At 35.5% G+C, this 22727-nt stretch overlaps 2 protein-coding genes and 1 long non-coding RNA gene across 5 annotated transcripts in view; 1 reads left to right on the plus strand and 2 right to left on the minus strand.

Moving 5' to 3' along the window:
- The first annotated feature begins 719 nt into the window (after positions 1-719).
- LOC123876285 (zinc finger CCCH domain-containing protein 11A-like) lies at positions 720-22559 on the plus strand. Of its 2 annotated transcripts, XR_006798303.1 has the most exons (8): positions 720-909; positions 1143-1224; positions 1502-1621; positions 2936-3073; positions 3221-3353; positions 3985-4128; positions 16677-17901; positions 22545-22559. XR_006798303.1 is itself a non-coding variant. In XM_045922490.1 (7 exons), the coding sequence occupies exons 2-7, from the start codon at positions 1165-1167 to the stop codon at positions 17717-17719; spliced, it is 1638 nt and encodes a 545-aa protein (XP_045778446.1). In that variant the 5' UTR covers positions 720-909; positions 1143-1164; the 3' UTR covers positions 17720-18952. The 2 variants fall into 2 exon arrangements, 1 of the variants encoding a protein (XP_045778446.1); XM_045922490.1 differs by lacking the exon at positions 22545-22559 and having other exon boundaries at positions 16677-18952.
- LOC123876290 lies at positions 8488-12816 on the minus strand. The gene is made up of 2 exons (XR_006798304.1): positions 11629-12816; positions 8488-11589 (listed from the first exon to the last, which is right to left on the minus strand). It is a non-coding gene; the product is annotated as an uncharacterized LOC123876290 (long non-coding RNA).
- The window catches only part of LOC123876286 (paired box protein Pax-6-like), a 67965-nt gene continuing 66432 nt past the window's right edge, over positions 21195-22727 (minus strand). For both annotated transcript variants that reach the window (XM_045922492.1, XM_045922491.1), the window contains exons 9-10: positions 22046-22230; positions 21195-21465 (exon numbers count right to left, since the gene is read on the minus strand). In XM_045922492.1, the coding sequence (XP_045778448.1) occupies positions 21377-21465; positions 22046-22230 (274 nt within the window). In that variant the 3' untranslated portion in view covers positions 21195-21376. The remainder of the gene's footprint in view (positions 21466-22045; positions 22231-22727) is intronic.

Consider the following 22727-nt stretch of genomic DNA (forward strand, 5'->3'; position numbering starts at 1 on the left):
TTATATAATAATTTGTATAGTAATTAGATAAGGCTAGCTTTAAGTTTTATTGTAATATTTTCATTAAAAAAAAAAAAAATACACCCCGAAAACTATTTCTTTGTTATTTATTTAATTTAATAAGTATTTAATTTAATTTGTAAATGAGTGTAGTCAAAATGTGGAATTTTGAATATTTAAAGTTTAAGGAATATGTTGAAAATGTCAGTGTTGAATATTGAGTAAATTTTATCTCATTTTAACTGAAAGAGAAATTCGGAAAGCCATTCCTGTTTCCACATCGAAAAAGAATAATAGAAACCATTAATATGCCATGGATTTGCAACTTATCATGGTTACCTGCTCAAATGCTATATGTAGTTAACTACCTATTTCTAAATATAGCTATAAGATGCAGACATAATTATTATGCTTGAATTATTAAAAAAAATAGTGAATTTCAGATTTTTTACTTAGCAACACCACATACAAGGGGGCAGCATGACACTTCACAAGATGGCGGCGTTAGTTCCAATTTTGGCCACGCGCCAAGAGAGCCTTGTCGGACTGTACACGGGATTCTTTGCATTTTAGCCAATAGCGAAAGAACTTTATATCCTATGACGTTCGGTGTTAGCCAATCAAAGGGGATTGCGTCACACAGTCACTGTCAAACTACGGCAATCAACCCCCCCGCCTCCAGACCCCAGCCTCATTTCTCTATGGTAGGTAATAGACAACAAACAACAAATCAAGATCTTTTGGTGATCTTTTGATTTCAAAATGAAATGAAAGTTCGCCTTCCGCCACATGTCCGCCATACTACATTTTCATTCTAATTGTGACGTTCATATTATTTTTCTGTTAGATAGTGGTGTTGTGTAGTTATTAGTTGTTAATTTAATTAATTTTTAGTTTAACTATTACAGGGTGAGTAAAAATTCACTGCCTGAATATTGAGACATTGTATTTTTAAGCGAATTGTTTTAACCGCGACATGCTTTTATCTTCTGTCAAACTGAAAAATATTTTAGTTTTGTGGCTCTCAATGAGTATCTTTTGAGTGAATTATTCTAGAATTCTACAAGATAATTGTCTTGTTTCATGTCAGCTGTAGTGTGATTTGTTGTGACGAAATTCTGATTACCTTACGGCTTTTGCAGGCCCCGGGTAACCGATCAAACGATGGAGTCGCCGAGGAAATTTAACGATTGCTATTTCTATTACTATTCCACATGCACCAAGGTACGATAACTTCTATTCAACGTTTTCACATGTCCTACAGCAAAGATATAGCTGCGAATATTTTTACATAACAAGTCCCGTATTTTGTTTATATACCTATCGAAGTTTTGTCAATTGTGTAACAACCCTCAATCAGCAGATAGCTAAATAATACGACCACAAGTTTGTTATCAAACTATCAACGATCAAATTAATTAGAGAAATGTTTTTTAATATTATATTTTAGTGATTAGATACTGCAGAAAAGAATTATCTTTAATTTGAATTTGTATTTTAGGGGGATAACTGTATTTTTCGCCATGAGCCCTCAGCTCTGGGCTGTGAAACAATGTGCACTGCATGGCAGCAAGGCAAATGCATGGATAAATGCTGCAAACTACGCCATATGGAGCTTAGGGTATGTAGATTCAGACATTTATATTGCTTTAATTCTTGAGTTTTACACTTTCACACTAAAAAATTCTCATTCCATATATATGTATACATACATATATATATGTATATACAATAAATGATAATATATATATAATATCTTTTCTACCCTAGTTACTAATAATTCTTTTTTCTTTTTTGGTTGCTTTTTATATCTGTGATTAAATCTAATATGCAGATGCACTGTTTCGTTGTCAGGTCGTGACACCAGGGCTCTGCCTGAAAATCAGCGCTGCAGTAGTCAAATACTGCAGCATCTTGCTGAGGCAGAGCCCTTTTAGCTCACAGACACAGCAATAGGATAATGGTGTTTTCTAGTTTTGAGTTTGATTTATATTCGAGTTTGATTTTATCTTTGTTGTTATTCTTGTTTTTTTTTTTTTTTTGTTTTTGTGTGTGATTCTGTATATGAGAGCTGAATAAACCTTTATTTATTTATTTATTTCCACATAAGTTCAACTCACACTTTTTCGTAAAATAAATTCCCAAATTATTAGTTCAAAAGGATTAAAGTTTTATCCAACAGGAAATTGGTACTAAGAACATGTTTGCTTATCAATATGAAACAGTATTTATTATATCACTGGGAATAACCAGATCTTTTCGGTTTATTATTGCTTGTATGATAATAATAAAGATAATATTTATGAGTTATAAATTATTATAATGCTTACAATATCTTAATAACATGCTGTCCTGTACTAAATATCAACTATTGTCTTAAAAGCATGTTCTGAATATTCATGCTTTTTCTGATTTTAGGGTTTCATATTTCAAATGGAAAATACATTCATAGACTGCTAAAATCATATTATAATAACCCTTCCTTTTGGCTTTGCCACAGTAGGATAAAAAGAAATCCTTATAGAATTAATTATATGTCTATCTGTTTTATTCAAGGGAACCAAAACCTATAGGACACTCCCCGTTGACCTAGAATCATGAAATTTGGCAGGCAGGAATGTTGTGCTACCAAGTAAATGAGAATTTGTGCTGAACTCACCAAAAAAAAATGAAATTTTAAGGTCCATGGTTTGTTCCTCTAACTTTTCGGAGTTATGTGCATTTTATGCAATTAAATTTCATTTGCTTTAATGGTGAAGGCAAATATTGTGAGGACTGCCTGAAAGTTCTCCATAATTTCCTCAAAGGTGTGTGAAGTCTGCTAATCCACATTTGGCCAATGTTGACTGAAGTCTGAGAAGATACCGCGCTTAGTAGTGCGCCAAAGATGGGTTGATGATGATGAATATTTATTTAAATTGTTTTTTTTTTACAGAAAAATCGCAAGCAAATAGCTTGCTACTGGGAGAACCAGCCAGGCGGCTGCCGGAAGAAGCACTGCCCCTTCATGCATAAGAATCCCGATGCTCGCACTGATGGCATTGCGCCAAGCCAGCCAACGCCTGTAGTCAGTGTATGTATCTTTTTGTTAAAAACTTTGACTTCTACAGGTAGAATCAGCCAGGCTGTGGCGTAAGAAGCATCATCGACTTTCAAATTCTACTCAAACAAAGCTAGGGCGAATTATGCAGTTTACTAATAGAATATTTGTTTGTTGTAGGCCAACCCTATGAACAGCATGCCCGAGGCAGTGGAGGCAGGAATGCCGATGAGCGCGGGAGTGCCGGTGTCCGCCGTGCCACCGCCTGCGCCCGCCCCCGTGCCGCTGCTTTGGCAGCAACAGAGACAACAAGGTAATTGCCGCACTAGTGCCATAAAACATACCATATCGTCGCTTAAATTGTAAACACAACGTAAGTCATTTTTTTTTTATGTTTTTAACATTTCGAAACCATTCGCCAAAGAATTGAGAGATAGATCGTTTCTCGATTCGGCCATAAAGCAACAAAAAACGTCCAACAGAAACTCAACACTTAAAATCGGCCAAGTGCGAGTCAGAATCGCGCACTGAGGGTTCTGTACTCAGGTATTTTTTCCAACATTTGCATGATAAATGAAAAACTATTATACATAAAAATAAATAAAAATCTGTTTTAGGATGTACAGGTAAAGCCGTTTCATATGATACCCCACTTGGTATAGTTATCTTATTTTGAAAATTGAAACAATTTTTTTTTTAATGATGTAACCACAAATTCGCGGTTTTCAGATTTATTCCTGTACTTGTGCTATAAGACCTACCTACCTACCAAATTTCATGATTCTAGGTCAACGGGAAGTACCCTATAGGTTTCTTGACAGACGAACAGACAGACAAACAGACAACAAAGTGATCCTATAAGGGTTCCTTTTTTTTGTTTGAGGTACGGAACCCTAAAAATGAGTATGGATCGTGGGTTTTACATTTGAAACATGTTACGGCAGGCCCGCCCCTGGTCCTCGACTCGGCAATCCTCGGCGTGCTGCCGGGCGGCGGCGAGCTGCTGCCGCGCCGCGTGGTGGCGCACCACGAGCCCGCGCCCTACGCCTCGCTACCCGTCGACCCGCTCGTCGTCAACTTCGAGGAAGGTATGCGGCTCTACTGAAATTACATGTACTAAGCCCTGCACCCGCGATTTGAGAGACGCTTCAACGATTGATTCACTTATTGCTATATTGGTGAGACAATATGTTTCATTTTTTCCTTGAGGTCTGTTTTCAGTCATTAGATGATAGATTTAGCATTCCATTCCATTCTATCAGCCTGTATGCGTCCACTGCTGGACATAGGCCTTTCCACGAGCGCGCCACCAAACACGGCTCTCCGCCTTCCTCATCCACCCGCTCACCGCCACCTTCTATATTAGCATTAGTTTATGACTAATGCTAACTTTATCATCTCTTACTGATGTCATAACTGGTGGAGCATAGAATTGTCAAATTTTTTGTCATACAAACATTCAGCCATCGTATTAGGTGGGTAGGATGGTAGTCAAGCATGACTGGCAAAACTGACAGCAAAATCTATCGTCTCAGTAGATCTGTTTCCATACATAGAAGTTATGTGCCCATTGTATGTTAGACCGCTGGTACAGCTCTCTACTGAGACACTAGAAACTTTTCAAGTTAACTGTGAGTAAATCTGTCAAGTGTAGTGATTTACTTACGGGAAAACGTAGCTATTACGTAAAGTTAGACTCATAACTCAGACGGAAACGTTTAAGTGCGGAAACCAGCCCAGAGAGAAGAAGAACTCAGATATTGGGTCCGATACCCACCAGATATAAGCAAGGTGCGTCAGAAACTAAGCCTTAACATTTTATTAATTTTATTGTAACTGTCAAAGCTGCTAATTCAAGCACACTGCGTCTTTCTAGGTATCGCCCATTATCCATAATCACAATAAATATTCATTAAAAAAAATTAGATTTGATTCACACATTGAAAGCGTAATCCAAAATTACTGTGTCATAAATTATGTATCTCTATTCACTATACATTTTTCTATTAAATTACGGTGATTTAACAGTTTATAAAGTTGAAGCGTGCAATAATGTTTATTATTCTCTCAAATCGTGACGGGGCTTGCGGTCTCCCTCACTGAGGACTATATTTAAAACCAAAGTGAAAACTGGACTTTGTGATGCGGTTTTGAAATTCAGTGATGTGTGAGACCGCTCACTAAAATATTACAGAGGAAGTTAGAGTTCTCATTTAAATTATACAAGAAAAAAATTACATGGCTATAAAGCACATTATAGCACTTGGGTTGTAATATTAAATATGTTGTCAAAATTCGTAAATATAAATGGTTGTGTTAAAATATTTCGATGAAGCAATAGTTCTTTTGGACAACATATTTCCACAGAAAGCAATCCGTATTAGAGATTAATATTTACGCCAAGCTATTGGATAGATAAATATTTAAAAGAAAAATTCTAGGTTGTTTTTTATGTGAGGATCTAATAGTGGAAAATCCTCTTACTGATAAAAAAAACATGGATATTAGTTTGTTTCTGTGTAATTTTAGTGAGAACTATTTCTTCTAGCAGTGAGCGTGCGTAGTATTAAGACATAATGTTAATCTTTTTGACCGCTCACTACTATACTAAATACTAAAGAGTAACACGACGCTTTAGTAAAATGCTATTGTGTATTAGGCACTGATATTCTGTCATTAGAATTTATATTTGAAAAATTGGCAAAATATTATTGTGTCAAGTGTTTTTGCCGACGGAATTTCGACTTTTGTTTTAGCGAGTGCCAATGCAAGTAACACGATGAAAAGTATAATATAATAATTACTTATATTACTAAACAGATGTAGTTGGCTACGTTTACATTTGTGTGTTCTCGTGCATAAACTATAATGGCTCCAGTGCACATTAGACCAATGTGTTTGGCGAGTGTCGGCCAACTTGTACAATTCGCAATGTGGGTTGCGGATTGCGTCAATGTTCTTAGGGACTTATTATAGCAAGAAAGACAAAATGTATGGACTTCTATGGAACGAATTACAACAAGCGCCCACCGCGCGCTATTTTCGTTCGATAAAGCGCCATACATATTGTCTTTACAACATCCTGTCCCTTATATCTGAAAACCTATCAAAGTCTGCAAACTGGCCAAAATATACACCAATTGGCACTATACACGTTTGCCGAATGCATTAGCCAAGCGCGTTGTCCAATGTGTATGAGGGTCTTAATTTTATTGCAAGAAAAGTACAGGTTAGGAAGTATGCATATTGTAGTGCCATTCTTTGTACTGATTAAATTTAATATTCTTCAACTGATTTACAACTCAATGGAAGGATACTTTTAATAAATATCTGGTCAATAATTTTATTGAAGTGTAATCGTGATTGTATTGTTTAAGAAATACCTGATGCTCAAGACACATTAACGTAGTCTAGCGACGCGACGCGTCTTTTCAATGTAAACAAAATGAAAAAAAGAAGTGTGAATGTGTGGAGTTAAAATTCAGTTTAATCATTTTAGATGAGACGCGTTGCTGCGCTTCGACTGTTAGTTGATATGCCTTGAGCCTTTGATCATTATCACGATGTCTTACTTAATGCAATATTCATTGACTGCCCCTTACTCTTATGTTTTTAGAAGTTTCCATTTAAATTATAACACTAGTGCGGTAATGTTGGCACTATAATGTGTCTGCACAGTGCAAGATAATATACAAGTGTGAATATAGCATTAGAAATATTATTTATTTTTTAATTACTAAGGACGTTCTTTATTTACGTTTTGCGTTTTACGTAAAATGCAGGCTGGAAAATTGTCTTTTAAAACGTAAACGAAACATTGTCAACAACATATACAACACTTATTTATTTTTCTTTACCTTACTGTAAAATGAAATGTTTGATGTTTCAAAATTAAAACATAGTAAGTGACAAACAGTACTGGAATAATATATCGGGTATTCCGCTGTGTATTGTAATAACTAGCTTTATTACTGACCTCAGGGGATTCATTCAAAATTGCATGAATAATGATGCGCATTTTATTAGTTTTTGTTTGTAGTATATAAAATGATTGTAGTTTGATCATTTTATGTTTACTAGTTGTTTTTTTTTTTAAATTTAATCCTGTAGCCTCTGATATTTTTGAAGTTATATGATTACGTACTAATTTATAAGTACATGGAAGGGGTTTGAAAAGATGTCATTTACTAGGTTTTAATTTTGCACAAAGCACCTCAGGGCCACGGGGTTTACACATAAGCGCGGAAAACAAATGTATAGAAACATATAAAAGGGGCCACAACTTCAGTCTGTAGAACCGTTAAAGAGAAAGATGTATTTCTATACATTTGATTTTGCCTTTCGCGACTAACTTGCCGTTTATGGCACAAGTCTATAGCCCCTGGGAAGGGTTATATACATTTTCCAGTCTGCCCACCAGGGAGCCAGATAGTTAAAATGGAATTGAATTTTTTTTCATTATTTTATTTATTAGTCAATTATAGTTCCCGGTTTTTAACACTGGATTCAGTTCAATGTAAGGGAATGATTATAATGTATTGAGCGGTGGCATGCCCAGGGATATTAGTGAGGGTAGGTGGAAAAAATGGATCCCTCATTTTTTTTATTCGTTAGAAATAACCATGAATTGGTACATGTTTGTTGTACACAAAACTAAAGTTGAATTATTAAAATGACTATTGACCTTACTAATTTATTAATGAATTTTGTTGTGTCATGCATTTAAAGCGTGATTTTTTAAAATGAAATAAAATAAAATTAATTTATTCAAAAAATTTTTAAGGATCTTGTCATTCCTATTCGCTAATAATAGTGTGAAAAGCATGGCCATACTGGACGCAGTACGTTGTCACTTGCATGATTTCCACGTACGTATATATTATAGTGTAATCTCGGTGTTTAAGTTCATTCAATGAAATTCAGATGTGCATTGCTTTGCTTAAGCCTCCTTTACACATCGAATTTTCATAAGCCCGTTCTACACTCGCGAACTCGTGACAGTCTATGATCAAACTAAAACTCAAACTCAAAATTATTTATTCAAAGTAGATACAATTGTACACTTTTTGATGGTCAGAATTGCTAGATTTGTAAGATGATTTAGTGATGATAATTAATTACGTAAACTTAAAACTAAGCCAACGAGGGTTCCAAACGCGCCCAGGTCTGAGAAGAGCCCACAACAAACACAACCGCCTATTCTTTTTATTATCAACTCTTCACAAAATCACTTATTAGAACTATCAAAGCTGTTAAGCAACTCACTGTCTTATCGTTTGTCGCGGATACCAACACCGACATCGGACGCAAAAAGTCGCAAGCCACGACACTCAAAGACTTATCATAGTCATGAAGACTAGGGGTTCCATCGTATTTGGGTTGTCGCAGCGTGAGTGAAGAGCGATCAGTATGAAGCTTGCTCGTTGAGCATGTTTTTCTGTGTGGAACCAGATTATTGTGTTGTGGTACAACACAATTCGGTGTCATGATTCAACAATTGAAGCGAACCACCACGGCCCACGATTCACTAGAGTGCACGTCGTCTACAAAATGTATGATTTCGACCGCCTCCTGTCACGTTACGACACTCCACACTAATGCGTTTGCACCTTAAGTTTTGTGTACGACAAAATGAAAACCATTTGTTTTGAAAGTGGTTGTTCTAAGCTGAACCTCAATCTACACGGGGTTTTAATTATATGATATAAGTATTGAAAATGTTTTTTAGATTTTTTTGTTTAATAATTTTATTCAAACCTAGTATTTTAAGATAGGCACTGCCTTTTCGCCTATGATATGGGTATGTTCGCCACTTACTGGCTGGATCCATGATATGTTTTACTAACGTATAGAAGAGCAATGTTTTATGTTGCCACAGAAGAGAGGCGGCTTTTTGTTTTGATTTTTGGTTTTAATAGTTTTAAACCCTATCTATTGTGCTATTTACTATTTATAGGTTCAAAAGGTAGACCTTCAGAAGCCAGATAAACTATTTGACATTTTCACTTTTTTAATAAACTGAACGAAACTGTGAAAGCATGTCTTTATAGTAAGTGGCATAGAAAGAGACAATTTTATTATACTATTGATACTCGAAAGGATGAAATTAAGCTATTATAAAATTGATTTATTATTGAATCCATAATATGTTGTGATACAAAAAGCCAATTTAATTGAATGCTCTTCAAAGGAGACGTTTTTTGCCTTTATGATGAACAAAATACCACAATCACGTCATTAAAAATTAAAGTTGTATTTAACTTCATTATTACTATGACTAGCAAGGCAACAGTGCGACTTTTTGAGCGATACAAGAGAGTGTATCTTGAACGCGATTCTGAATCGCTACAGAAGCGATACAAAATTGCGGGGAAAGATACATGGGCCAGCGATACATCGCTACTGTATCGCGACTTTTGTGGCTGTATCGCGACCAAAAGTCGCGGTGGGTGATGACCCTAAGTTTTAAATAGCAGTTAAGTATTTAAGCTTCAATTTATATATCAAATATCAAATAGTAAATAGTACAATGGACAGAGTATAAAAGTGGATAGGTATAATATTCCATCCTTTACAATTTTAATGTTTGCAGTAGAGTCCGTAGAGTATACATATTTTGCTCTCTCTCTCTCCCGACTCTCAATATATATATGAAATGCGAAGTCGGTATTTTTGTATGTGCAATAAATTTTAGTGTACATTTTTCTTTCTTTCATATCTTAGCTAATTAGAGTTCATATCTTTAGCTCTTGTTTTTAGATTTACTATATTAACTAAATTATATAACGATTCGTCGTTTCGAATTAGATCATATCGTGTCCTGATTGACTTGCGAATAGGTTAGGCTTATTTTCTCCTCACGCTGACCGTCGGCGCTGACAGATCAGTATATATTATAATGAACTACTATGAAGCGATAGCGCTGAGATGTGTGCAGCCATACACGCTTTATGGAATACTATGAAGCGTTCTTAAGGCTGAGATCTATAGAACGCACTTTGACTTTGCTCAGACTAAAAATACTGTTAAAACGGGACAGCGTTATACCGCTCGCATAAATCTGTCTCGTTTTAACTGAAACTTACATCTATGCAACGTCAAAGTGTGCCCTATAGATTTCAACCTATATGCTAATTGGTCAGTTCTGACTCGCTACATGTTAGAGAACGCCAGCCTCGACGAAATGTAGTGAGAAAAAAACCAGTCTTAAGGCTTGAATTCTTATACTGATGTCGGTCGCGGCATACATTGGAATGCTAAACGCTGACACGCTACTAATAGTACACGACTGACATCAGCGTGGGAAGTATTCAGACCTAAGGTCTGATAAGATTCAACCGCACCACTCAAGCTAATTAAATTACCGCGCGGTAAAAGTGCTTGTCGTATAATATTTTCTTGTCAATGAAAAATATATCTATGGCACACGAAATAAAACACACATTTGAACGATAAATGTGTTGTGCTTGAGCGGTGCGGATTTATCTTACCTTACGAATGTTAGCAATGTTTACGCCGTCTATAATATGATATTATGGAAACTGCACGGCCTATGCGCTGCGATGGATATATCAAGATTCGCTTTCAGTCAGTCTGGGCACGGCTTTAGCAAGCGATCTATAAAATATGAATTCGAAACTTAAACTTTTTTAATAGATGTTGATATAATCCATGTCTTTGATAGTAAAGTACATAATAAAAATAGGTTTAAATATGTGAAAATACAAATAAAAATATATATACACGAATATTAACTCATTATTGTAAGTGAAGAAAAAAAAAAGAAAAAAAAACAGCTTTACGCCTTTAAATTGTTTGTATGTTAGTGTCTTAGAATAATAACATATAGAAGTTGCAAGTATCCTCATTCGAAGTGAAGCAAGAACCAACCAAGCTATAAATGGCGTGGTTTTTAACTTGCTTTTGTATATTATTATTTGTTATTATATAAGTCTTTAAGAGAACGCCAAAATAGTTAAGAAAATACCAATAATACATTAGCGCTGATTCAGTTTTACACAAAACCTTAAATGTATTGCCAAGATTAAAGCTGAAATTCTTTAAAGCGTATTTTGACATAGTTGAAACTAGACAGATTTGTATCTCACATTTTGTCTCGTTTGAATTTTATAAGTCTGAGCAAATTCAAAGTGCGCTGTAATGGTAGATCTCAGCCTAAAAGTACTGTCGCCATCTTTGTCACAAAATTCCTTGTAGAAGAGGATGGCAATACTTTTAGATCTGTCCAATTAAGGTTTTGTATATAACCGAAATAGCAATAAATATTATTGCAAACAATAAAGAGGTATGGCTTGGTTTTATATTTCACTTTTGAGTACAACTTTTTCTAGACTTCTATGCGTTATGAGTCTAAGGTTGGTTAGTATAGGAGTTTTGGGGGTACCCCAGTATATATTCACTGATACCCCCTCGTATTACATTTCGCACCGTGATTAGATAGTAATGAGAAAATTAAAAAAAAAAGTGTTTAGATTTAATGGTCGAATTCGTTGTATCACAGAAATATGTTAAGGTGAATTATCCTTGTACTTAAGGTCACATGTATTTATTTATACATTTTGAAACACAGTGTTTAGCTAGAGGCTCAGAAACTAGATATAGTAGAAAATTCTAAATAGAATTTTATTCCCTTGAGTTAGGAATATATTTTGCGCGACTTAACCGGGCGGACTGAAGTCCAAAAGACTGCAATTTAGATTTTTATACCTTTTGGCTTATGCTTTCTATTCACACGTATTATCACAAGCATAGTGGTCATACCATTTCTAATATCGTTTGCATATCATTTAAACGCAATAGGAATTGTTAACTGAATTAAAGCACTGCCTTTTAAACGACTAACTTTATTATTAAAGCGGGTAGATATTTATATGCTTGAGGATTTCTCAAATTTTAGCGACTGAAAATTGGATTATTTCGCATAGCGACGTTCCTTATATGAAAAATGAGATTGAAAATAATTACAGTGATGATTCACCTTAATATAATGAACAAAAAAAAATAGTTAAAAGTTTTGTGGTACAGTGAATTCTGTTATGAAAAATTATATCGCTTAAGATCGTATTAACAATTTAGGAGATTTAAAGTAAATACCTATATTAATAAAAAAATATCGAGCGAGTGATAGCTTAGAGCGGTTCATGAAAATATCTGATAGTAGCTTTCACTGACTATGCTATACTGCTTATGGACAGCACACAGATCGTCAATCAAAAGTGGACTTTATGAATTGTTCTTTAAATACATTTTTCGAAGTCGGTAAAGCATCCTTACGCCGTGCTATCCTACATATTTTCTTGTAATTGAAAATCTACAGAAGGCGAGTTAAAGTAATGATGTTAGATTTATTTCGTGTTTCAGTTAATAATGTGAATAGCAGGTGCGTACCACTATTTCCTGTATATAGGTAAAACTATTTTATCGATATTTTGACCCAGTTGCATGAGTCCCAGTAGCAGCAAGCGCGTTGAAATATCGATAATTTAAAATCGACATATTGATCGTGGTATATACCCGCTATTTGCCTTATATTAGTACAAATTAAACTCCACATTTTCAAGAGGCGTACGAGCTTTTGCGGTTTATAGACACTTCTAAATTAACCGAGCATTTTGCTCGCGATCCCGTGGTGTGTAGTTAAGGCTGAGATCTGTAGAGCGTGCATTGACTTAAGGGGCAAGCGACGGGTCTGCCCGCGAAATTCACAGTTAATTTGGTTTTTCGCAATTTGTAAATTTAATACGACAATGTAGGCTTATGGCACTTTAATTGCGCCAATGTCAGTATCATCCTCACAGGTTCATATAAAAATCTTTACTTGAAAGGGTCCAGCGTAAGAAATTAGTTATTGTATCGACTAATTTGTGAGTAGCTCACGCCAAACACATTATTTTAACTAATTTCTTAAACTGAACATTTTCAAGTTTAAGATTTTTATGTAATCCTGTGGAGATGATACTGCCACTGTCGGAATTAGAATGCCATAAGCCTACTTTGTCGTATTAATTTACAAATTGCAGAAAAACCAAATTAAATTTGAATTTCGCGGGCAGACTTGCATGAGACGGCATGCACCTTAAACCACGTACTGTGTGCTGTGCTTGAGCGGTGCGGTGTTGGTCAGTGTTGACCTTAATGCTTCCGACTACCAATACAATAATAGCACTTTGGTATGAGTAGCGAACTAGACTTGAATTTTTTTAATATTTTTGCTATGTGCAAAGTTCCTATATTAAAAAAAAGAACTGCAATAAAACATGGAACGGAAGAAAAAAAAAAGTTTGTTTAGGGTCCACGGTTTGCCTAGTCATTATGTTATTTATGTACGGAACTATAATATCAATATTAAATGAACTATTTGGTGGCGGATAGTTTTTAGATAAGTGTGAATTTTCTATATCTTATTTTATAAATAACGAAGTATAAGACTCGTGAATTTAAAATTGCACCCGTGAAAGAAAATTTTAAACGTTTAAAGTTGAAAATTAAAAGCGGAACACGCTTATGACGATTTCGCTTATTGCGATTTTTGCTTGCTTACATTTTGTACCTTATATTTTATTGGAATGACAAAAAAAAACTATAAGTGCGCTTGAATCATCAAGTTAATGTGCAGTACCAGGCAGGAAATATTCACGCATCGATTGGTAGGTTGAAATCTATAGAGCACACTTTGACTTTGCTTAGACTTAAGTTTCAGTTAAAACGAGACAGATCTATGCCACCGGTATAAAGCTGTCTCGTTTTAACAGTGTCTCTAGTTGAGCAAAGTCAAAGTGCGCTCTACAGATTTCATCCTGACACAAAGTCACATAAGTATGAGTGACAGAGACGATGCTTTACGAACCCGTCTATTCGAAGCTATTCTTTTCATTATTGTAAATCGGAGCGAATCAAATTTACGCTCTTTAGTCATTTACATAATAATATTATGCTATTTTTGAGCATATTTTTAACAGATTTTTCTTAATTAGTGTAAAGGCAAGTCTAAAATTGATTTTAAGATTTTATTAATGAATTAATATTCAATTGTTAACTTATAAACCATGTTCCGTTTTGAAATGAAATGGAAATGAACTATATTAATTTTAACTTATATCACTATATTAACAATGTAACAAAAAGCATGTTGTAGGGTTCCGTACTTAAAAAGGAAAAATAATGCTTATAGGATCACTTCGTTGTCTGTTTCTCTGTCAATACGTTTATGCCGCATATTTTGACACTCGCAAGGGAATCCAAACTTATAGCGTACTTCCCGTTGACCTAAAATCATTTTTTCAAAAATTCAAAATTCAAAATGTTTTTATTCAATTAAACTTTTACAAGTGCTTTTGAATCGTCAAAAAAATCGACCACTGGTTCGGAATGCCGTTCCTACCGAGAAGAACCAGCAAGAAACTCGGCGGTTGCTCTTTTCAAGTATATATTCAATTTACAATAATATGCCATACTGTATACAAGCATTTGCAGCGCCGTGTATTGCTGGAGCGAGTCAAATCCAAGCTTTAAAGACAAGAAGCAATGTCTTATAGCACAATCAAAAGGAAAAATCTGAAACCATTTATAGTTATATCACATTAAAGTTTGCGATTACAATTATATTTGCAGTTGGAGATTTTGTAAGCAAAAAAATAATTACACGTATCCTTCAGAGGTACGGAACCTTCGGTGCGGTGTTTTATGAAATGTAAATCGTAATAAACGTGTTCTCTCTTACGTATATTTATTTTTCTTGTAAAAAAAATATTGTTAGTACAAAGCACTATTCGTTTATTTTTAAACTAAACAGCTATTTTTATTATTTTAATATTGGTTTCGCTCGTACCTGTATAAGAGTTTTATGTATATTACAGGTTTTTAATTAGGTTAATTCTTCATTTAATAATAAAAAAAATATTTACTCGATTTGTAGAAGAAAAAAGATTTTAAGTTACGTTCGCATGAAATATGTTTAAATATTTTGTTTTTCGAATGGACTAGAAAAGGGTAGTTTTTGGTCTATTATCTATTGTAGTCTTTGCTGCAACTTTTTAACTTATATTTATATTTGCAAGTGTTATTTTAGTTGGAAGTTTAGGTGAATTCATAATAATGCTCTTTGCATTTGGAATACGTACATGCACTTTTGAAAGAAAAAATACCACTATTGGCAGAAATACTAGTGGCATGTTAATAAAAACGACTAATGTATTTCAAATTAGAGCAAAAAAATATATACCTAAGCAATAGCTACGTGGTTATTAATATTTTAGTAACTAAGGTTTTGTTGAAAGGGAGATTAAAATTGTTGGAGGCAAATAGAATATTATGGGAAAATTATTGATTCACATTAATAGTATATCAAAAGGACTCTAGCGCCTGAGTGTTAGGACACTTTCTCAATTGGGCTGAGATCTATAGAGCGCACTTTGACTTTGCTCAGACTTATGACACTGTTGAAACGAGACAGCGTTATACCGCTGGCGTAAATCTGTCTCGTTTTAACTGAAACTTAAGTCTAAGCAAAGTCAAAGTGCGCTCTATAATAGATTTCAACTTGGAACAGCAGTGGTGGCTGGTGTCCGCTTGGTTACACAACCAATGGTGTCCTTATGAGATATGGCGCTAAAACTGTAATACACAAACGCGTCGTATAATTTGGTTGACGTAAATATGACAAATTGTTTGGACAATCCCAATGGCGTCATTTGAGAGATTTACGCCAATTTTAGTGACGTGTTTGTACACTTGATTGACACTCGGTTCAGGTTATTGTGATTGAAGCACTTTTGATATAACTATTTCTATGATATTTTATTTAAATCCATTAAATTAAAAAAGGAGTGCCGTATTGTAGCTATTATGACAGGATTTATATGCGGAATTAGCAAGACGAAACGAAACATGTACGAAGGAAAAATCTCGTATCGTCCATGTAAAATTTTACATTTTTTGGTTTAAATTCTTATATACCTTCGCTTTAGAACCATACCTGGCTTGAAATCCTGACGCTGACGTCGGTCGCTTGCCTCGGTAGCTACTGGTATGCGACCGACGCAACGTATGGAATTCAAGCCTTACATTACAATAAAAGAATTTCTGAGGGAAGGCTGTATTAATGCTAATGCGAAGGACTAGGGTAATAAATAAGTTCGCGATGTTTAATTTTCTACAGAAAGAAATTAAGAACGCGAGATTTTTCTTCATTGAGAAACATTCGTTTCATAATTTATGCTCGAGCTAAATTCTTGTTTGCATTATACGGGGTTGTTGTTATGTTAATCTTAGTCTTACGGTTTATAAGAGTTTCATGGATACGTTTAATAGTAGTATGAGTGTGTTTGCGGCCGTTCATTTAAGCTAATAAATAACTCTCGATCCGATATAGGGGCCGGTATTGGAGAAGAATGTAGTTTGGCTTTGTTTTTAATCAAATTGTGTTACTTTATCAACGAGCAAATAAATACGTTTCATAATAATATGATTTTTGTAATTATTTTTGACCGTCCACCCCGGGACGCTTTCAGATCTGACTAACAAGAACACACCGCTAGCAACCGTGGTCGTATCAAAACTAATTACGAAAATCATGCGCGAGAGTATAACTTACTAAGCGGTCGGTGTGTTCTTGCAGAGTCGGATAACGAAAGCGCGCCCTCCTCCACGCCCACCAAAACCGCGTCTGCCGACGAGGCGCAGACCATTGCGCGCAGCAAGTCCCAAGAGCTCCTTCTGTTGGAGAAGATTCAAGCGGAAGCCGCGGCCTTCTACAGCTACGACTCCCTCCCGCCGGCCGAGCCGGTCGCTAACGAACGCAAAATCGTCAGAACAAACCTAGCGACAAAATACGATAGGTTGTCCCTCGATGAGATCGCAGGTAAAAAACAATCGGAGGCACGAAATTCTTTAGATTTCAAAGTGTTATCCTTAGACGAAATCAGGGCGAGGAAGAAAATTTCCGAAGCTGTGATACACACGACTCCTATAACATTAAACTTGAATCGAAAAAGAAAGCTATCGACGCACGAATCGCTCACCACCTCGGGGAATAAAATCATCAAAGTTGTTAGGAGCAACTCTATCGTGTATAAGAAGCTTGACCAAAATGCGCCGGCGCAGCCTAGTCAAGCGAAAGTTGAAGCAAAGAGGCCTGAAGATGCGAATAGTAGAAAACGAACTCTGTCCGAACTGAGCGACATTTACGACATTCGAGAAGACGAGCTAGTAGACAATTGCTATGAATTTAAAAGAATTAAAATTGTGGAACAAATACCTAAACCTAGATTGGTTAGGAATAGGAGTGCGACTAAATCTATCAGTGAGAGTAAGGATGAGGATACAGAGTTTTGCAGTAAAAACGACGATGACTCAGATACAGAAGTTCAATTTGTTGGTATGGAAATTCGTGAAGTGAGCACAGATATATCTACTACAGATATAATTATAGATGATGAAGTAATAGATGTAGATTCGGCTAAAATGGGTGATCCCGTTGACATTGTTGATCTTTGTGAGGATAAGGACGATAGTGTGATCACAGCTTCGGATCTCGATTTGGATTTAGCTAAGAACGTGCCAGATGTAGTGGCAAGTTGTCAGAAGAATTTGAACAGAAACGAAAGCGTAGGCACAAATGTGCTGAACGATATCGACGCTTATTTAGATGAGGAGTTATGATCCAAATTGTGTTTTAGTTTAAAAGTGGCTTCTTGTTCGTGAGTGTTCGAACACTCGTTAGTATAACGGACTACGTATTAAATTTAAGCGCAGTGAAAGTACAAATCTAAAATATTTCATAGGATAATTTGTAGACCTTATGTTTTGAAGATACTGGAAATTGGTTCAGGCCAGGGTGCCTAGTAGATAACATAATGTGGTTAATTCTGTACACAACTTTTGGACTGACTTGACTAGTCTAAGTCTAATGCTATCCTTTTCCATAGGGAGCATTACGAAGGCGATAGCAATATAATATTTAATCATCGTGATCAACCCATTGGGTGGCTCACTACAGAGCACGGGTCTCCTCTCAGAGTGAGAAGGGGCGTGGCCGTAGTCTACCACACCGGCCAGGTGCGGATTGGCAGACTTCACACACCTTTAGGAACATTATGGAGAACTCAGGTATGCAGGTTCCCTCATGATGTTTTCCTTCACCGTTAAAACAAGTGATATTTAATTAAAACCTGCCTAACTCTGAAAAGCTAGAGGTGCATGCGTGACCGGGATCGAACCCCCGACGTCCGATTAGGAGGGAGGAGGACGTCCTAACCACTAGGCTATCACAGCTTTGTAATATAATAGTACATAGTACTACTAGTAGGTACACCAGAACTAGCCTCATTGTGCGTTAGCATTGAATTGGCAGATATAACTTTGTCAAGTTTTTTTTATTAAACTTGAAAACTATCGGGCCCTGTATCTTTCTATCTCGTTTTTTTATGTCTGAGCTCAAATACTTATACGTATCTAATTTAAAGGCATTTTCTTTAATCAGAAGTAACTTATCGCCTTTGTGTCTGTGTGTCAATTTTTTATCTTTAAACTTTCATCACAAACGTGTCATCTATGTATTTTAAAATAGCTTTGTCACAGATTTTTGTTTTGATTTATAGAGTAAAGCTTTGTTCTTTGTAAGCGAAAGACGTCAACCAAGTGGGTATAATACTCGACTGGTTGAGATGGCAACCGGGGCGTCCCCCTGCCTCATACCTCGATTGCCATCTCAATCTGTCGCGCACTAAAGATACCAAGTTATGGAAATTAATTCACCTCCCTACTTATAATGTTTTGTTTTTTATTGTTGACGACATGATTATCGAAAAACTATTAAGTTTTCATTTATTTTTGATCTAAGACAAATTTTCTGTTAAATAATCAAAGAGCTTTAATTATATTAATTTCGATTTAGATTTTGTTTTATTCGACAATGAAATAATTGTAGTAAGTAATTTATTAAACGGGGTTAGGGTTGTCAAAAATATCAAAATTGAAAGAAAGAATGAAGGAATGAAATGAAAGAAAGACTGGTATTTTGATCCAAAATTGTATTATTATAATTACAATGCAATCATTAATATGCATTATCGACATCACACAAGTTATTCACATATTTTATAAGTCACAATAATATACAGATTACGTCTAATATTAATAAATTCGAAACGAATATACCCTAAATAATTGAAATTTAGCTTCACTTAATCATTTTCTTAATTGTAGTGGACTTGTAGTAATTACAGAGTAAAAATTGAAATTTTGTTTACAACTTTATAATTATTTATGTAAGGATCACAATAATAAACAGTCAAAGTTTAAGAATTTTATTTACATAATGAAACAGCGACAAAGTGTAATGATTGAAGATTGGAACTGCACAATTATTCCATTTTAACGGGCTAGCGCAAAACTAAATAAAGCAAAAATATGAGAAGGATAGATTTCTATTCACTTTCATCATCTTTCACTGTGTGAAGCGTTTTGTTCTTAATTTAATTTAGAAACATTTACAACAAATATACATAAATTGACTTATATCTAGCTTAAATAACACTACAAAATGAAGAATATAAAATATAATGTAACACTTATTTATTACACTTTCATACAATTACTTAATGTTATGATTAAATTATTTCATTCAACATTATTCATAGGATGCTGGTTTAACATAATCTATTAGAGTATCTACCTACAAAAATATATAAAGAATAAATTATAATGTGTACGTAAAAAAAGTTTTCTAAAATGCAGAATAATAAAATTGATTGTGATTTACCTACTTAATCTAAAAAACAATGATTTAAAAAAGTAAGTAGGTACCTTCGCGTACCATTTTAATGGTATTCTCCAGAAAACAACCTAAAAATGAAATTCTATAAAGTATTTACTATGTTTTTGACAGCCCTGTCCTGTAAAATATTTGGTTGTTACCTTGAACGAATACGTAAACCAAATTCGTTAACGTATAACCTAATGTACAAGTAAATACTTAGAAATTGAATGAAATAATCTAATTTACAATAATTACATTTGAGCCTTCATTTTGTGCTCGCGTTCCTGTTTGTGGCATTGGATATGTCGATATGTTCATTCTTTATACCTACCAGTTCTATAATATATTGTTTCTAATAATTATTGAGTTCTCTTAATTACTGACCTGTTTAGTGTGTGAAGTTAGTTCTTATTCGAGCGATTTGTTGAGGTCATAGTTTCTTAGACCAGACCATGGACGAATAAAAGAGGGTGGATTACTTGTTGCTAAGAAACGGTTGAAGCACTGCACTGGTTGCGCTGCAAGTATGCGTGAGTGGAATAAACAAAAGTAATCCAGCCCTAAAAAAAAACCGGCCAAGTGCGAGTTAGACTCGCGCACTGAGGGTTCCGTACTCGGGTATTTTTTTCCAACATTTTTCACGATAAATCAAAAACTATCAAACATAAAAATAAATAAAAATCTGTTTTAGGATGTACAGGTAAAGCCCATCTATGCTACCCCACTTGGTATAGTTATCTTACTTTGAAAATTGAAACACATTTTAATTTTTTTTTGAAATGATGTAACCACAAATTCGCGTTTTTCAGATTTATTCCTGTACTTGTGCTATAAGACCTACCTACCTACCAAATTTCATGATTCTAGGTCAACGGGTCCCTATAGGTTTCTTGACAGACAGACAGACAACAAAGTGATCCTATAAGGGTTCCGTTTTTCCTTTTGAGGAATGGAACCCTAAAAAGGTTGTCACAGCCACCCAAAAATCGGCCAAGTGCTAGCCGGAGGAATGAACTCGCTCATGATTGATATAGTGCATTCAGACAAAGGAAATGTTGACAAAATAGGTAGGTATTTTTTGTACAGGGCATAGTTCCATACACTATCGAACACCGAATACGATAGACCATGAAAGTGTGACGTCACAAGTCTATTAGGGTTGTGGGCATACCCACTGCCCACAACGGTGGTGCCCGATCGGTTTATTATAGGTGTAAATGTGTGCGTGACCCCTTGTACCTACGAGTAACCCATGTCAAACTCATTATTTTGACTAATGTCTTAAACTGAACACTTTTATGTAAAGATTTTTATGTAATCCTGTGAACATGATACTGCCATTGTCGGAATTAGAATGCCATAAGCCTACTTTGTCGTATTGATGTACAAATTGTGAAAAACCAAATTAAATTTGAATTTCGCGGGCAGACCCGTCTCATACACTTTAACAGAAAATAATAGAAACACGTACTAATTAAGGTATATTATTTGATCATGTTTGGCGGGTAGTTCGGTTAAAGTGGTGTAGGTATAATGTATGGCGCCTAGTGCCACCAGGGTCACTGGAGACGCGACCAGTACTGCTGGGAGTCCTGCCCGGGGACCGCCAGGGGGACCGACACGCCTGCGCCTAGGAGACCGCCGAGTTCTGGAACAACCAAGACGAAGGAGTAAGTATAGGTAGGTAAGTACATGGCAGTGGGCACTATTAGCAGAAAATAAGAACTAAAGATGGCCAGGTAAAATCTACGAATTGGGGGTGCCTAGGGTAAAACGAGTCATTTTCAATTGAAAGAACGGGGCCTTTTCTAATACGAATATATTAAATCCAAGAACTTGGGGCGCCTTGGGAACATAGGTACGACCATGTTAAATCTAAGAAATTAGGGGTGCCTTGTTTTGGACAATTATTTATTAACTTATTGATATAAGAACTATAGCGACGCCTTGTGTTACGACCACTTTAAATTTAAGAACTTGGTATGCCTTCTGTAACGACTGAATGCCAGAGAAGAAGACTCCCTGCAAGGAAGGGCGCGTCTTCAGCCCTTGCGTTTCCAACCGGACGGAGACAGGACTTCAGCCATTAGATACTTACTGTTGACTAAACACGCTTCAAGGAAGCGATAACTCGTTGACGGATGGAACTGTTTCCACGGATGACGGAAACAACGTAATAAGTTTGTGTGGGAAAGCGCGTAATACCTATGTGTGCCCCTAATACTAACCCGGTGGAGGCGATGCGGGTTCGTGCTGGTAGCCGTGGTTGGCGTAGGGGTGCGGCTGGCGGTAGGGCAGCTCGTAGCGCGGGTAGCCGAGGAAGCCGCCCTTGCACAGCTCCGAGTCCCCGGCCTCGCACACCGCCGTGTCTCCCACCATGCCGCTCGCGCTGTAGCCCATGGGAGTGAGCGGACTGGAAATATACGATTTTCTTTTACAATCGATTTGTGTTTTATTACTCCTCCTAATTCCTATCCTCCTCTAGGTTAACTATAAAAGAAAATGACGAGTTGTATGGAGCCGCGCGCTGGACTCAAGTTGCGTATATAGTGAAAATTCTCACTAGATAGCTATAGGTAGGTTTATAGGTCGAAAATCTAGATTTGCCTTTGTTAAGGTGCACTAGACGGGTCCGCCCGCGCAATTCTTTATTTTGGTTTTTCGCAATTATTTCGCTCTATCCAAATAAAGAAGCTTGTGCTGTAACTGCTTTTAAGTAAATAAAAGATGAAAAAATATATTAATAAAAAAGTAAGTAGTAAAAAATACTTAGTAAAAAATAATGAAAAAATATATAAAAATAAAACAAAAAGATAAAAAGAAATTAATAAATAAAAAAAGAAAAATAAATCAAAAATATTTATTTAAAAACAAATTAAAAAAGTGTTTGAAAAAATAAAATGTACTTAT

The sequence above is a fragment of the Maniola jurtina genome, chromosome 21 (genome assembly GCF_905333055.1).
Source record: "Maniola jurtina chromosome 21, ilManJurt1.1, whole genome shotgun sequence".
NCBI classification, from domain to species: domain Eukaryota; kingdom Metazoa; phylum Arthropoda; class Insecta; order Lepidoptera; family Nymphalidae; genus Maniola; species Maniola jurtina.

Excerpts from the sequence above, each read along its gene's own strand:
- LOC123876285 (XM_045922490.1), top strand. The coding sequence starts at position 1,165 with ATGGAGTCGCCGAGGAAATTTAACGATTGCTATTTCTATTACTATTCC. Across the intron at positions 1,225-1,501 it reads ACTATTCCACATGCACCAAG|GGGGATAACTGTATTTTTCG; the intron begins GTACGATAACTT and ends TTTGTATTTTAG. Across the intron at positions 1,622-2,935 it reads TACGCCATATGGAGCTTAGG|AAAAATCGCAAGCAAATAGC; the intron begins GTATGTAGATTC and ends TTTTTTTTACAG.